The sequence below is a fragment of the Chiloscyllium punctatum genome, chromosome 32 (genome assembly GCF_047496795.1).
Source record: "Chiloscyllium punctatum isolate Juve2018m chromosome 32, sChiPun1.3, whole genome shotgun sequence".
Classification (NCBI taxonomy): Eukaryota; Metazoa; Chordata; class Chondrichthyes; order Orectolobiformes; family Hemiscylliidae; genus Chiloscyllium; species Chiloscyllium punctatum.
The window spans coordinates 29,075,216-29,092,953 of record NC_092770.1 but is presented as its reverse complement, the minus strand read 5'-3'; the positions used below and the strand labels follow the sequence as shown (position 1 = coordinate 29,092,953).

General features: G+C 39.9%; 1 protein-coding gene across 1 annotated transcript; it reads right to left on the bottom strand.

Annotated features, from left to right (window-relative positions):
- Positions 1-1,256: 1,256 nt before the first annotated feature.
- On the bottom strand, positions 1,257-16,886 carry LOC140457790 (homeobox protein DBX2-like). Its single transcript, XM_072551415.1, has 4 exons — positions 16,485-16,886; positions 11,219-11,314; positions 5,665-5,864; positions 1,257-1,846 (listed from the first exon to the last, which is right to left on the bottom strand). The coding sequence occupies exons 1-4, from the start codon at positions 16,786-16,788 to the stop codon at positions 1,547-1,549; spliced, it is 900 nt and encodes a 299-aa protein (XP_072407516.1). The 5' UTR covers positions 16,789-16,886; the 3' UTR covers positions 1,257-1,546.
- Positions 16,887-17,738: the final 852 nt, after the last annotated feature.

The following is a 17,738-nucleotide window of genomic DNA, read 5'->3' as shown; positions in this document are numbered from 1 at the left end:
GGTCCAAGGAGAATGGTGTCTCTCTATCCACCTTGTCTAGCTCCCCTCATGATTTTGAACACCTCTATCAAACTTCCTCTCAATACTCTTTCCTGTAAGGAGACCAGCTTCTTCAGTCCATGGAACTGAACTTGCTTATCCCCGGACATATTCTTGTGAAGATTTTCTGTAACCTCCTGAATGCCTTTGTGTTCTCTTCTAAACTGTGATGCCAGAACTGAATGCAATACTCCAGCTGAGGACAAATCAGCATTTTATATCATAACTTCCTTACATTTGTACACCGCACCCCTCTTTAAAAGTCCAAGATGCTATTAGCCTTATCAATCACTCACTGAACCACTCAATGATTTGTGCACATAAATCACAGGTCCCTCTGTTCCTGCACTCCTTTTGAATAGTTCCCTTCATTTTGTTTTGCTTCTCAATTGTTCTCAGAAAATCACATCACAATCCTACATATTTGGTTTCATCTGCCCATTTTGCCAATGTCCTCTTGAAGTTTATCACTATCCTCCTCACAGTTCGCAATGCTTGCAAGTTTTGTGTCAAAACTTTGAAACTGTGCTTTGTACACCCAGGATAGGTCATTAATATGTATCAGTAAAAGCAGGGATTCTGGCACAGAACCTTGGGTAACCACTTAGCATTCCTTCCTCTAGCAATGAAAAGCAAATGTTAACCAATACACTCAGTCTGAGTAGCCAGAAACAATCTCATATCCATACTGATGCTGCTCCTTTTGTTTCATGAGCTCCGAATGTACTGCCAGATCTGTTTTACAGGACTTTGTCAAATGCTTTTTACAAATTGATGTATACTGCATCAACCACATTACCTTTATCGATCCTCTATGTCACCCCATCAAAAAGCTCAACTGTATTGGTTAAATACAGTTTAGCCTGACTAAATCCTTACTTTATTCATTCACATTTGTACAAGTGAGGATTAATTTTGACCTCAGTTAGCACCAAGGATCAAATGGTTGGCCTGTAGTTACTGGGCTTCTCCCCTTTTGAATAAGGGTGGGATATTTGCAAATCTCCAGTCTCCATACCTCAAAGACTGATATAGTTTTCTGGCCATAGCACCCTGAAAAATATCATAGTGATGTTTGTGTTGAGTCAGTTTTATAAAATGCTTACTGATGTTAAACTTCAAAACAAGGTTTATGGCTATATTAAAGTTTGCTTTATTTTGTGTTTCTTGTATAAAAACTCAACATAGTCCATGCACAACATGTTACATTTGCCAAGTTCAATTTGAAGAATATTATTCCTTTGTAAAAACTGTATTCGTATTTTACAGTCAAGACATTTCCTAAAAACATTTTACCTGAATCAATGTTTAAAGGCACCTGATAAGTTGCATTATCAGCATTACTGTAGACACATTATAATTCATGTACTGGTGTTGTAACAGCTGAAAATGTGTCCAAACGAGTGCAGTCCTCATAAGCACTGAGTAAAGCCAGAGACACAGACCACATGAAATAGGGTATTAACACTGAGATTGTTTATTATTAGGGAACCATTGGGAAGTAGATTCAAGTGTCCTTTTTGTGCTGCGCAGAGTCAGAATGCAGAGCTACCTCTCTTTTCAGATCTGCCACTCTGCCCTCAGCAGCCTGACCATGCTGAGAAGTCGTTGAAATGGCGACATATTTGCACATCGAAGCCTGTCCTACGTGTGCTGCTTTTCTCTCAGGAACGTTTGGAATGGCGTTGTCAGAAGTTGAAACTGATTTCTCTTGTAACGTTTGCTCAAACAGACATCCTTGTGTAAGCAGCTCTCTCTCCTTGGTATTTCTCCATTTCATTCTGCGATTCTGGAACCATATTTTTACCTTTCGAGTTGAAAATGTCAAAGACAGCATTAGTATCCTCAAGAATGTGACTTTAAGAAGTTCTGAGATTTACATATTAATGAACCAAAACCTGCAATCCATTCTAAAAGATGAAAGACTTAATAGCAATCTAGGTTTGTTCAATGTATCATTTTAATTGCATTACACTAAGATTTTTTACTATAAATTCTGATTGTTATGATCCTGCCCCACTAGCTACCCGATGAAGGAGCAGCACTCCGAAAGCTTGTACCACCAAATAAACCTGGTATTGTGTGATTTTTAACTTTGTCTACCCCAGTCCAACACCGGCACCTCCACATCATAGCATTGGTATTAGCATTGCAAGTAGCAATGTATAGCCAGGATTTGGCTGTTTTAGACTAAGCTTGCATTTTATACAGGCAGCTTAATCAAAATAATATCATAATTTCATCATTGGGAAGAATTAGGATGGAATGTTTTCAATTTTGAAGTCTTAAACTTTTCTGATAAGTAGTAAACAGATACAATTTTTCAAGTTAAATACTGCATTTAAACTAAACAGCTAATTGTAACTTGTGACAACATTATAAAATGATGTAATGTTCCTTGTTAAAGCCCTTGCTCCTGACTGGTAAGGTAAGGTCCACAAACATCTCCCTCCATCAGACACTGACACAATCTTAATGGATACTGCTCCACAAGCATGGGGAAGATGCGGAGATAGGTCTTCATGACCACAGTCCGTATAAGGATTGAGCCTACTCTTTACGGAGGCAGTTGATCTCACTGACAACCTAACACCCCTCAATTATGCCCCATACTCATGACTGACCCCTATGGTCCTCACTGACCCCTCACAACTACTGACTGACCCCTGCATACCTCATTGATGCCAGATTATCCTGATACCCCATACACTCCACACTTACCCTCACGCTCCTCACTGACCACCCTGCACAACCACTGTCTCACCCCCTCACTCCTCACTGACCCCAGCATCCTGACAGACCCCCCCACACACACACACTTCTGACTGTGAGGGTTACCGTGTTTGCATTCCAAACATTCTTTCTTCATTTTGTTTATAGTAAAATTTATAATCAACCAGTGGAAATTGGCATTATTCACTGTTATAACAGTGATTAGATTAAGAAATTAACAAAATGGGCTGCATGGTGGCTCAGTGGTTAGCACTGCTGCCTCACAGCACCAGGGACTCAGGTTTGATTCCAGCCTCGGGCGACTGTGTGTGGAGTTTGCTCATTCTCCCCGTGTCTGTGTGTGTTTCCTCCCACAGTCCAAAAATCAGGTAGATTGGCCATGCTAAATTGCCCATAGTATTAGGTACATTAGTCAGAGGGAAATGGGTCTGGGTGGGTTACTCTTCAGAGGGCGGGTGTGGATTTGTTGGGCTAAATGACCTGTTTCCACACTATAGGAAATCTAATCTAACGTGATAAAAACATCCCAATGCAATATCATATACAAATTTCACTTAGTTCATCAGAAAATGAACTTTTGCGTCAGAGTTTTGGTAATATTCTTCAGTGATTGCACATCAAAGAATAATCCATTTGAAGTTTAGCCTTGGCAGGTTTTGCAATATCTTTGCCTTGACTGGGTATAGTCTTCATTACTTGGACCACAATAAAGGTTAAACAAGTCATTGGGAAGTAATGACATATTCCAAGAGAATTGAAACAAGGACCACTCAGTCCTCTAAACAAATGAGGATGTTTGAGGTCATGTTACTGCATGGAAACTGGAGGGATGCAGAAAACAAAACACTGGAAAAACCGCTTCAGTTCTGAAGAGTCATATTGGACTTAAAACTCTTCCTTTTCCCACAGATGCTGCCAAATTTGTTGAGTTTCTCCAGCATGCTCGGTTTTCATTTCAGATTTCCAGCATCTGTACTAAATTGCTTTTGTTTGAGCAATTATAACCCAATTTGGTAGCACTGTAAACAGTTGCATACCATGCACTTTAGCGATGTGATCTATCTGCATTCAATACAGTGGAAAATTTCCTGTGGTCCAGGTCCCTAATGGTTTTATCTCTGGGTAAAATGCTTAGATGATGTCTCAGTAAATGAGCTCCTTGCCTGAATCACAATATCGATCGATACTGAGCACCTCTAAAATCCCAAGCTTTTGTGGATTTCCCAGATATGCTTTCACAATTGAACCCGATGTGAAAAACGTCTAGGTTTTCCAATTAGGGCAAACATCGAATAAAGCGGATTTGTACCCACTCTCAACAAAGTGAGTACCCAACATCCAACATCAATGTTACATTGGAGGCTGGTGTTCTGTTCTCCATTGAGGTATTTTGCTAAAGCACGCTGCTGAAAAATGTCCATTCTCCTTCTTTATTCGCTATGCTTCCTTCATGATTGCTGAGCCCAACACCAGTCTTGACAACAAGATTACAGACTTTGACACTGAAATAAACATCTTCAGCAGCCCTTGCATCCATCAGTTTAAGGAAATAAATGCATGGTGTACATGGACAGGGGCTTTTCCCCCAATCACACTTAGGCAAGTATATGTTAAACTAACACGCTCACCCAACAGGAGAGGGGAGTGTGTGGTTCAGGAGCCAATGGAGCACATTGTGAATTAGTCTTCTGGAAAGTTAGGCCTGTAAAATCCAGCACCTTTAAAGTTCTGTGTAATTAATATTCTTTATAACATGAAAATGACCCTGCTGTATACTACTACTGCAAACTTTGCACATATGAAGTTGTATCCTGAGAGGGAGCTTTCCCCTCATAGAAGATCTCGGACCAGAAGGCACAATCTCAGAATTAAGGGCCACCAATCTAAAACTGAGTTGAGAAATAGGTTCTTCTCTCAGGGAGTCTTTGGAACTCCTGGTCACAGAGGATTGTTCAGCTGAGTCCCTGCGTGTACCTAAGGTTGAGATAGATTCTTGAGAAGTCAGGGAATTAAGGGTTATGGAGGAAGGAAAGTGAGGAATGTTGGATCAGCCATGATCTAATTGGATGGCAGAGGAGACTCAAGGGACCAAATGGCCTATCATAGTCTTGAAATACAAACAATGACCATAAAGATCATATCACCATGAGTAGGCCAAGCAGACTAGATAGGGAGAGCTTGTTCTTGCTTGTAAAAGAAAATAAATAGAAGAGGGCACAGGCTCAAAGTGATGTGCAAATGAAACAAAGATGATGTGGAAAAGAACTTTAACACCCAGTGAGTAGTTAGGGTCTGGAATACACTGTGGGGTAGACACATTCAATTGAGGGCATTCAAGAGGAGCACTGGATAGTTATTTGGATGGAAATGGAGTGCAGGGAGATGGGGAAGAAACAGGATAGTGTCACTAGTGACCAGAACAGGTACAGGGCCAAATGGCCTCCTTCTGCACTGTAACTATTCTGTGGTTCCGTGATATCTTTTAATCAACTTTCCGCCAACGGTGGCCATGCCTTCAATTGTCTAGACGCCAAGATCTGGAACACACTGCCAATACTTCTCTGTTCTGCCTCACTTTCCCTTTTTATGGCACTCTTTGAGATCCACTTCTTTTGCCAAGCTTTTGATCATTGAACTCAATATCTCCTCAGGCAGCTCAGTGTCACATTTTCCTTCCTAATGCTCCTGGGAAGCATCTCGAAATTTTTGACTACTTCAAAGTCATGCTGTATAAACGTAAGTTGTTGCTTCTATTAATTGCTCACCAAGCAGGTTAAGATGCTGACATAAAGGTACTTGAACTCCAAAGGACTGGTCTCTCATTAGAGCAAGAGCGTGAGTGCAAACCAGCCAATTAAACAAGCTGATCCCATCAATGCTAAAAGATCTTACCTGTGAATCTTTCAGCCCAAGGTGGGTGGCCAGTTTCTTCCTGTCTGTTTTACTGATGTATTTCTGTTTCTGAAAGGTTTTCTCCAATGCTTTCCTTTGTTCCTCAGAAAACACCACTCTCCGTAGGATTCCTCTTCGCACTTTGCTGTGACTAACCTGGGGCCAAAGCTGAAAGTCACAGCTCCTGAAAGAGCTGCTAACTAAAGAGCATAATAAACATTTTTAGGTCTGTAGGAAATGTTCAGAACTGACCTGCAAAACTCCCACTTACTAATTAATCTTTGAGGAAGATGATTGGAATGTCACTGGCCTAGCAGAGCTGTGGGCTAATGCTCTGGGAACACAAACTGGAGTGGAGTGGGCTCGAGGGGCCGAGTGGTCTACTCCTATTCCTATTTCTGTGGTTTAAACAAATTCCATCAGGAGTACTTGATAATCCATGTTATCTATTGCGGGTAACTCTTACCAAAGCCAATTTAAGGATCTAAAATTGATGAGCAATTGCAGAGTTTGTAATTTGTGAGCATCCCAGTTGGAATTTGATTCCTTTTGACTGGCCAAGTCAAATTCTGTCTTTATTACTCAGTGTATCAGGCATTTTTAACAACTGTTTTAGTTTCACATTTTGCAAAGTCGCCTGTTTATAACAAACCAAATTTAAAAATAAATTCATGCACGGATGCAAGGTGGAATTAAATATTGTGCTGGTGTTCTGTTTTGCAGCAAACTGTATGAACCTTCTTATTGTCATGTGTACCCGGGTACAATGAAAAGTTTTGTTTTGTGTGCAGTGCAGACAGGTTATACCATACAAAGTGAATTAGAGTAATAGTGAGGAATATAATGTTACGGCTGCAATGAAGGTGCACAGAGAGCGAGATCAACATTGTTGTGGTTCTGTTCGCCGAGCTGGGAATTAGTGTTACAGACATTTCGTCCCCTGTCTAGGTGACATCCTCAGTGCTTGGGAGCCTCCTGTGAAGCGCTTCTGTGATGTTTCCTCTGGCATTTATAGTGGTTTGAATCTGCCGCTTCCGGTTGTCAGTTCCAGCTGTCCGTTGCAGTGGCTGGTATATTGGGTCCAGGACGCTGTGCTTATTGATTGAATTTGTGGATGAGTGCCATGCCTCTAGGAATTCCCTGGCTGGTCCCTGTTTGGCTTGTCCTATAATAGTAATGTTGTCCCAGTTGAATTCATGTTGCTTGTCATCTGCATGTGTGGCTAGCCACGAAACGACACGACCAGCTATCCTTAGTAGCCACACAGGCAGATGACAAGCAACATGAATTTGACTGGGACAACACTACTTTTATAGGACAAGCCAAACAGAGAACAGCCAGGGAATTCCTAGAGGCATGGCACTTATCCACAGATTCAATCAATAAGCACATCGACCTGGACCCAATATACTGACCACTGCAACGGAAAGCTGGAACTGACAACCGGAAGCGGCAGGTACAAATCACTATAAATGCCAAAGGAAAGATCACAGAGGCGCTTCACAGGAGGCTCCCAAGCACTGAGGATGTCACCTAGACAGGGGACGAAACGTCTGCAACACAAATTCCCAGCTCGGCGTACAGAACCACAACAACGAGCACCCGAGCTACAAATCTTCTCACAGACATTGAGATCAACATTAAATTTAAAATTAACGAGGTCCATTCAGAAGTCTAATAACAGTGAGGCAGAAGCTAGAGGGCGGTATGGTGGCTCAGTGGTTAGCATTATGGCCTCACAGCGCCAGGGATCCGGGTTTGATTCTAGCCTCAGGCAACTGTCTATGTGGGGTTTGCACATTCTCCCAGTGTCTGCCTGGGTTACCTCTAGGTGTTCAGGTTTCCTTCTACAGTCCAAAGATGTGCAGGTTAAGTGAATTGGCCATGCTAAATTGCCCAAAGTGTTCAGGGATGTGTCGGTTAGGGGTAAATGTAGAGGAATGGGTTTGGGTGGGATATCCTTCAGAGGGTCGGTGTGGACTTGTAGGGCTGAAGGGCCAGTTTCCATACTGTAGGGCATCTATTCTAGAGTCTCTTCGTTCAAGTGTTTAAGCTTTGATATTGTCTCTTAAAATAGACACTAATTAATAGATTACCCTATAACCGTCTTTTTGTTTGGAGGTGATTGTTTCAGAATTTTTTTTTACGTTACATGATAATGTCAATAAATTTTTGAAACACATGTATCGAGAGCTATGATTGCCATGAACCATCAGAACAATCCAATCATGACACTCATTGGAAGTCTCACTCACATATCTGTACACAAATTAAATATTAATTAAAACATTATGCGGCCTGCAACATCAAGCAAATAGAAGTGTTAAATTAAAATCTTATTGAAAAAAATTATAAGGAGGTGAAACGTAGAAAAGAAGTTTAGAAAGATAGATTAATTAGCCAATTTAATGCAAAAATGGATTTAAATAGATCTTATTCATGAAACTAAGCTTAATGCTACTGAAAGTCAAGGTGAAGCACATATTAAATTGCTATTACATTCATAACTACATAAAAATGATTCCTAATGTCAGTTATGTCATTAGTGTAGGTAAGAGTGCAATATAACTAATGTTTCCATTATATGTTTGACATCTGTATCAATCCATCTGCATCAATCCATCTGCAAACAACCCCTAGATAGTTGTAAGATTGTTTTTGGTGAGTTATGGAATGTGGCATCACTGGCTGTCCCTAGTTGTCCTTGATAAGGTGGGGGTGAGCTGCCTTCTTGAACACAAAATGCCCTTAGAGAGGAAATTCCAGGAATTTGACCCAGTGACAATGAAGGAACAGCGATATATTTCCAAGTCAGGATGGTGAGTGGCTTGGAGGGAAACTTGCAGAGAGTGGTGTTCCCATGTATCTGCTGCCTTTGTCCTTCTGGATGGTAGCGGATTTGGAATGTGTTTTTTTAAGAAGCTTTCATGAATTTCTGCAGTATATCTTGCAGATGGCAAATATTGCTGCTCCTGAGTCTCTGGTGATATTTAAGACATGATGCCAATCGAGAGAGTTGCTTTGTCTTGGATTGTGACGAGTTTCTTGAGTGTTGTTGGAGCTGCAATCATCCAGGCAAGTAGGGAGCATTCTGTCACACTCCTGCCTTGTGCCTTGTAGATGGTGAACAGACTTTGGGGAGTCAGGAGGTGAGCTACTCATTGCAGATTTCTAGATTCTAACCTGCTCTTGTACCCTTTGTGTTTATATGTTCTGAAGAAGGGTCACTGGACCCAAAATGTTAACTCTGATTTCTCTTCACAGATGCTGCCAGACCTGCTGAGATTTTCTAGCAAATTCTGTTTTTGTTTCTGTGTTTATGTGGCTAGTTAAGTTCAGTTTCTTGTCAATGGTAATCACAGGATGTTGATAGTCGGGGGATCCAGTGACAGTAACACCGTTGAATGTCACAGGGCAGTGGTTAGTTTGTCTCTTATTGATAATAGCATTGCCTGGCATTTGTGTGGTGTGAATGTTACTTGTTATTTGTCAGCCCAAGACTGGATATTGTCCAGGTCTTGCTAAGTTCAGACATGAACTGATTCAGTATTTGAGAAGTTGCAAATTATGCTGGACAATGCACAATCAGCAAACATCTTCACTTCTGACCTTTTGAACGAAGGAAGATAATTGATGAATTAGCTGAAGATGGTTGGACATTGGACTCTACCCTGAGGAACTCCAGTTCATTCAACTACATTAATTTCATAAGTTTCACAAATGCAGAAAGATTGATAGTCAATGGAGAAGAATCTTTACTATTTTTACAGCAGCTCCTTTATTAAACTGACCCAACAAGTTATAGAGGAACCTATACTACATCATGAAGACAAAATAGACAATAAGTAAACACTAATTTTTCCACTTACTGGAGCTGACTAATATCAGTTAATGTTCCAAGAACTAATAAAGCAATTTCTCCATTTACTGCAACTTATGAAGTACCAGTGAGAATCTAATCTATATCTTTAGCACATCAGAATTTGGTAACTTTTCAAACCACAGCATTTCCCTCATCCCACTATTTTCATCCTCTATGCATTGCAAATCCTTTATAATGCTGCTGTCATAGCCTTCCCTGAGTGAAGCTAGAGTTTCAATGGTTGGATCTTACCAAACTCCCCAAATATCAAAGCATACCTAGTTGTCTTCCTTTAAATGCCTCATCCTATCCTATTTCTGAGACTCACTTTCAGTCCCATGCCCATATTTGCACTACTCTGGTTGTAGGTCAATTCTAGATTCTCTGCCTCTGTTGCTCCATCACGAGCAAACCCTCTCTGGGCCACTATATCCCTACCCTTTGAATGTACCTTCTAAAATCCCTATCCATTACTTACTCCCATTCTGCTTTCATGAGCCTGCTAAACATTCTGTCCAATTCTACATTGTTTTCCCTGCCTGCTTTCTGTTGACTTTCCTCTGCTCCTGGTTATAGGTTTGGAAGCATCTTTCCCCTGTAAGGAGCACAGTATAACAGCAACCAGTTGTTGGGATGAGAGAGCAAGGGTTTTTGGCTGGATGGAGATTGAATCATACAATCAGAAAAGTTATCCATGTCTTTGCTTCTAAGCTCTGTTCAACCACTGACTTGTATTCAGGTGGACATAACGGTCTACCCAGACCTGTTAAAGAAAGTCTATAAAAGTCAATTTAATTTATGTTTCAATGATTGCAGTTTGCAGAATTCCCCCAAATGGAATGTGACAGACAGAAGCTAAGACTTGCGAACAGAGCTTTATTTATGGCAGTACGAAAGGCTACTTGACCCCCTTCCAGTGTTTTCTTAATGTAGGCTGATTTGGAAAGTTCATCTGCACTGTGAAAAAATAGTGACGAGGTCGCGTGTGGATGAAGAAAGTGAAAGTGGCAATTGGTCATGGTCCTGTTGGCCATTGTATGGCAGCCACAGCCATGTAAAACGCTCTGTGGGAAAGTGGCAGCCCCCTGAAAACATCTCAGAGAGTCTCAGCTCATTAAACAGCCAGAATTTGCTGCTTCACTTGTCAAGAAGCATTCAAGTTGGCAACTCTTCTTTTGAGTTGTTTTTTTTTAAAAGCTATTTAGTCACTGCAAATCTGAATTCACTCAACAGTCATTTGATTTAAAGCCTTCAGAAAACCGAACATCTCAAAATGTATCACTAATGTGTTGAATGAATTTAATATTTAATTAGATACTAATCCTTCCCCTAATTTATTTAGGATGTTATTGATTTTAAATAATTTAAATATAGGTTATCTTTTACCCCTCCAGGGTAAATTGAGATATAATTACTATAGTACGAACATTGGATTAGATTAAGTGTTAAACAATAGATTACTTTCATACATTTTAAATAAGATAAAAATTTTTGCAATACTATTGTAAAGAACACAAGTCTTTGGAAACTTAAAAACATCAAGGAGAAGACTGAGTTATTAATACATTGACACGTTAATTGTGAGGCTGAAACGTGGCATTTGACTTGTAATCATTTTTCAGACCACATGAAATCGTATTGCTACGGTATACAAAACAAATCAAGCATTACTGATGCCGTACAAAAACTTACTCGGAAAAGCAGTGGGGGAGATCGACTGCTGACAGGACCCACCACAGCAAGCCAGGAAGACCTGGGGGAAAGTCGGCAGGAAACACTTGGATAAAGCTACAAATATTAAACCAAAACAAAATGAGATAAGTTTGTTCAGTGTTCTTCACCCAACCTAAAATGATAAAAGCTACAAAAATATTTCTCAAATTGATTAACAGTTAAATATTCTGCACAACTCTAGTGTCTCAACATGTGCTGTAAAACAAAGAGCAAAATAATTTGAGTTTCTTGGGTGTGTTACACTACATTGCATTGTGTAAGCCTTTTTGTTGTTGGGTGTTTAGCATTCTTAGCACTGAATATTTTTAGAATTAAAGAATGGTTCCAGCACAGAAAGAGACCATTCAGGCCATAATGTCACCATTACTTTCCTGTAGTCCCAGGGAACTGAAGTCCCTCATCCTTGGAACCCTGCTTACAAATCTTTTCTGCATCTTCTCTAACATTTATACATCCTTCCTAAAGTGTGGTGCTAAGAATGAGGCGCAATATCCAATTTAAGGCAGACTAGCATTTTACACTCTAAATAGTTTATTAAACTTTTTTAGGTGATTTGATTTATTATTGTCACATGTACCTAGGTACAGTGAAAATCTTTGTTTTGCGTGCAGTACAGGCAGATCATACCATACAAACTTCATAGGGTGATCGAACAAACTCTCTCTCATCACACTTTCTCTCTAAGCTACACAGCCGCAGAGCTGCTAGGAAGTTCAACATGCTAACACACTAACTTCTGGGTCCCAGAGTCACCATTGCTCATAGAACTCTACTGTCCACATAGCGAAAAAAACAATTCCAGCACAGTTCTCCTGTCACTGTCTATGATCTGTGCACATTTATCCCCAGATCCCTCTGCTACTGCATTCTGTTTACAATTGTACTTTTTATTTTGTAGTTTATCTCCTCTTTTACCAACACAATGAATCATTTCACATTTCTCTGCATTAAATTTCATCTGTCACTTATCCACACAGCCGACGCCCTTTTGAAGTTTAACAATTCCTTCTTGCCGTTCACAATATTTTCAAGTTTTATTTCATAATCAAACTTCAAAAATTGAGCTCTAGATACATATGTTTAGGTCATTCATTTTTGTAGGGAAAAGCAGAAATCCAAACACCAATACTTTGCAGAACCCCACTATAACCATTCCTCCAATCCAAACCAGAACTAGTCACTGATACTGTCTACTTTCCCTCACTTGGTAAATTTTATATCCATTTTGTGAGTCTCTAACTTTGTTCATTCTTCTCAAATTTTTAGAAGTCAATGTACACAACATCAGCCATATCCATCCTTTCTCTATTATCTCATCAAAAAAACTCAAGTTATTAAGCATAATTTGCCTCAGTGGCTTTTCTTAATTAACCTGTATTTGCCCAACTGGTTGTTAATTTTGTCCTGAATCATAATTGCTAAACATTTCCTATCATCAAGCCTAAACAGAGTGGTCTGTAGTTACTGGGCATATCTTTTTGACCTTTTATTGATTAAAGGTACGTAACATTTGCAATTCTACAGTCATTCAGCAGAAACCTGTATCCATGAATAATTGGAAAATTACTGTCAGAGCCTCCACATTTTTCATCCTTTCTTCTCTTAGTATCCTTGGATGCATCTTATTTGGTCTTGGAGTCTTACTGGTGCATTAATACAGTGACCTAGTTGTTTTGTTAATCAAAATGCTTAGCCAGACCTAAGAAAACTGATCAAGTATGGGATATCAGCATCTGATGAATCTCTATCCACTGGAAATTAAAAAATGAATTCAGGCTCAAAGTAGGTACCTTTAAGTACTTCAAAATATTTTCACAGTATATATAAAAAAACAATTAAAAGGTATTCCCACATTAAATTTGAAGCATAAGAGGTTGATTCGTCTTACATTCTTCAGTAAGAAAGTGATAAATCTACTTATATGAGGTTATTTGCCAAACTGCACAGAACTCCCTCATGGGTTCCCTTACAGAGATTCTGATATATTCTCAGGGTTCTTTGCTTTTAATTCTTAATAACATGGTTCTGGAAGTAAGCAGAGAACAGACGAGCTCCCATTCCCAACAAACAAATCCTATGAAATCTTTAAGATCATGGACCATCTTATTATTCTTTAATACTTACTCCAGTAAACATTTGAAATGTGACATTGAAAAACAATTGAAACTGATACATAATCAAATCAATGAAACTGGCCCAATAGAGGAAATCACTCCCTGTTTAATTTGAGACAACTTACATCCATCTATTATCACTTTAGAGCCATGTTGCATTGATGTGGAGTCTGTAGTTTAACTGCAGGGATCAATGTTTCAATTATTCTTCACCATCAAGTTTAAAGGTAATCCATAACTTCATCGGAATGACAGAAAAATATTCCCCTTGGCTCATTTATGAATATTGCAGGGAAGCATATGAAATTTTCCAATTTATTTGGAAAAAAACATGCTGAAACTACACAACAGATTGATCAGAGTCTGGAAAATTAATGTTGGACGGTCAGACAGCTGAATATTTCCAGTGTGTTATTGTCTCCGTAACTCAAATTTTCTCTATAATTTGTGATTTTGTTTCAATTTTTAAGAAATATATTTACAGCAGGATTTTTTTAAAAATGGCATTTTAAATTTTGGGAAAGATTGAAGTTTAAACTTTATAACATGGCTGGTTAAATATTACAAAGGCGACATTAATTAAACAACCTTTATCAGTTAAAGTGCATTTTCAAGAGAAAGCTTACATTCTTTGTGCAAATGCTGGAGTTATTTGAATGAGATTTCAAGCACCTTTTTGGGGAATAATTTTTTTTTAAAAATACAGCCCCAGTCCCTTTTTTGGTATAACATGTGTCATCACACGTTCTGTTCATTCACGTCCTGAAGAAAGTTTTCTGGAGTTGAAACATTAACTCTGTTTCTCTCTCCACAAAAGCTGCCAAAGTTTGCTGAGTTTCTCCAGCATTTTCAATGTTTGTGTCCAATTTCCAGCATCCACAGTATTTTGTTTTATATCATCAGACATTTCTGTGACTTGCAAAAAGTACTTTGGGGTTGCTACAAATGGATCTAAATTATCCTGCTGGTTAAGGAAAATGGAGGTCTATGCAAGGGTACAAGCATATTTTGAGTCTCTTCTCAGCTAAACTTCCGCTCCCTCCCCTCCCAAAATATATTTCATTCATAAAATTTATAAATGTCCATTACATGACATTCCAAAGTTGATATTACGTCAAGGTGTGAACCAATTAAATTTCTTCCAACACTGCATATTACTGGATTTACAATTGCAATTAATATTTACGGTTTTCACTACATGTGACCATACAGCTGAGCAGTTTCACCAATGTTCCAGCCTCTCTGTCACTGAAAGCCCTCAGGGAAGGTGGCTTTTCCCAATTGCCCTTTCCCAGTTTTAATGCTTCTGCACATTGTTCTGCACCTTGGAGTGCACCAATCTGCAACAGTCCTGTTCCATTCAAGTGCAGGTTACATTACAAACAAATTTTTCAAGAAGTTGGCTGAACTCCAAATACACATTTAAGGAACCTCAAACTTTGTTACAATGATGATCTTCACTAGGTGACCTCACATCTCTTGGCGACATCCCATAGTTCATCTTGATGCAACGCTGAACCTATTTCTCCAAATTAGGTGATGCAGCTAGCCTGGTGGTGTTTCAGAAACGTCACTGGATACATGGCATTGTCAGAATGGATGAACACCATCTGACCATATCAGGGATTATAGAATGGTGCTTTTTGCCCTTTTGGTTTCATGTATCGGTGCAGTGGATCCAAACAACATCAGGCCAGCTTTCTCAATTCAGAAACAAGCTTGAAATGGGCAAAATCAAGTTTCAATGATGCTGCAGAAAGTAACAATGCTGTGTGTCATAGTCATGATTTGGAGATGCCGGTGTTAGACTGGGGTGTACAAAGTTAAAAATCAACTAGGCAAAAGTGAGGACGGCAGATGCTGGAAACCAGAGTTTAGATCAGAGTGGTGCTGGAAAAGCACAGCAGGTTGGGGGAGGCAGCATCCGAGGAGCAGGAAAATTGACATTTCGGGCAAAAGCCCTTCATCAGGAATAGAGGCAGGGAGCCTCTAGGGTGCAGAAATAAATGGGGGGGGGGGGGGGGGGGGGGAGGGAGGTGGTGGTGCTGGGGAGAAGAGAAGGTAACTGATGAAGGAGCAGCAGTCTGAAAGCTAGTGCTTCCAATTAAACCTGTTGGACTATAACCTGGTGTTGTGTGATTTTTAACTTAAGTGTGTCATACTGACAGAACTGAGCTTCCCAGGGAACTCGTGGTTTATAGGTTATTGTGTTCAGAGATGTTATTACGTACCCTGGAGCAGGTGAGACTTGAACAGAGACCTCCTGGCCCAGAAATAGGAGCATTACCACTGTGCTATAAGAGTCTCGTCAACTCATGTTTTATACAATAACTAGTTCGGGATTCTGTTTGGCAAGGACTGGTTGGACTGAAGGGTCTGTTTCTGTGCTGTAGACTCTGTGTCAAACATACAATAGGTTATCCTATACTGATAGAAATAACAGGCAGGTCAATGTATCAGAGACACAAACAATACAGTGCCTGTCCTCACACAGATGTACATTTTTAAAAGTTTATTTCTATTTGTAGAAATGACATGGGTGTTCCTATTTCCATTACAGTACTAAACTGCCCTAGGAGACCCGAATAATGGCTTTGCTGTGGGCTGGAACGACATTGGGCTTCATGCTGAATGCAATTGGCAAGTACCCTGGGACAGTCATCTTGGATTCAGAATAATTTAATTTTGATTCATACCACTACTTTTGTGTTGCCGTTTATCTGCTTCACTTTCAGTGCCAAAATGACACAACTTGCAATTTAGCTGTAATTTGTACTGTTAGCTTTTGGAATTTTATTTTATTTTTCTACAAGAGCATTTAAATAATTTGCAATAAAATTACATCAAACTCTGGCTTAGAATATGAAGTAAATTGCAAAATTATACAAGGGCAATTTCCAAATATTACAAGTCAGCCCATGACAGAGCTCTTTTATTTACTAAATAGCAGCAGCAATATAAAACAGGGGCATCTGTTTATGGCACACTTACAGGTCAGATGCAAACACAAGATTTAACTCAGGAATGGCACTGTCAAAAATACTGCAGCATTGATAAATTGCGGTAACATTGATGTGGTCTGCTGAGTAAATAAAGAAGTGAAATCTTACCTATTTCAGGGTAGGAGGCAGTTTGAGTGCTGGAGGTGGCTGGCGCAGGCGAGGGGTTAACGAGCTGCTGAAAGGAGGGTCTTGTTGAACGGGGACCTCCCGAGGGACTGATTTGTTCCGCAGTTTGGGGCACTTTCACTGGGAAAGGGTTTCCAGCGCTCGGGCCATTCACCCGGAGCAAATTGTCAATGAGGAAACTTCTGCCCAAGTTGTGGAACGCGGGCAGCTGTGGTGAGTTCAGAAAAGGGAGTGAGGCCGGTTCTTCCCAGGACACTGACGGTGTTGGGATCAGACTGGGGAACATGATGGGAGTGAGCAACACAGGGCAAGTCCAATGTGGAGAGATAGCCTCTCACTCCAAGCAGCTACAGACACAAATACAAATAAAGGTGCGAGCGACAAGTGACTGTTCTGAATGTTGGAACTTTTTTGGAGGGGGAGTAAAGTCTGGAGGGAGTATGGCTTTCTCAATACAAACTGCGATGCAATTGGCCCGAAACTTTCCATGTGATTCTTTGGAAAGCTATGACCAATGTCATTCTGAGGGTCCGGAAGGTGTGTCCCTGTCACAAAGCAGCATTACAACTCAAGGAAAAGTTCACTCATCCTTTCTCAAGCTAGCAAGTTACTCAAATGCTGCAATTACTCTTTTTTTTCCACACAACTTTTCTTTTGCAAGTTTTCTCCCATCCCGAGGAACTCACAAATTGTGTGAAATAAGACGAAAAGCCGGATGCTGGAAATCTGAAACAAACTCAGAGAATTGCTGGAGAAACTCAGCAGGTCTGGCAGCATCTGTAGAGAGAGATAGGGAGAGGGGCAGGGTTAATGATTCGAGTCTAGTGATCAAGACTCTATAAAAAAAACCGAAGAACCGCTGGAGATCTGAAAGAAACCAAAACTGAAATCGCTGGAGAAACTCAGCAAGTTGAAACTGCCTCCTGGCGAAGAGTCGCGAGACTCGAAATGTTAACTGTTTCTCTCTCCACAGATGCTGCCAGCCCTGCTGAGTTTCCCTAGTAATTTCTGGTTTTGTATATTACCAACCAATTCTATGAATATTTGTTCTTTCCTATTCCTAAAAATAATTTACAGAACAGACAATCGTGCGTTATGATTTAAATTTTGGGTTCAATCAGTGAATGTTCGAACTGAATTATTTTCTGAAGGAAAGTTTGGTTAAAATTGCCATGCAAATTTGTATACATCATCACAAACAGAAACTGCTTTGCTAACTAGGGCAATCGATCTACA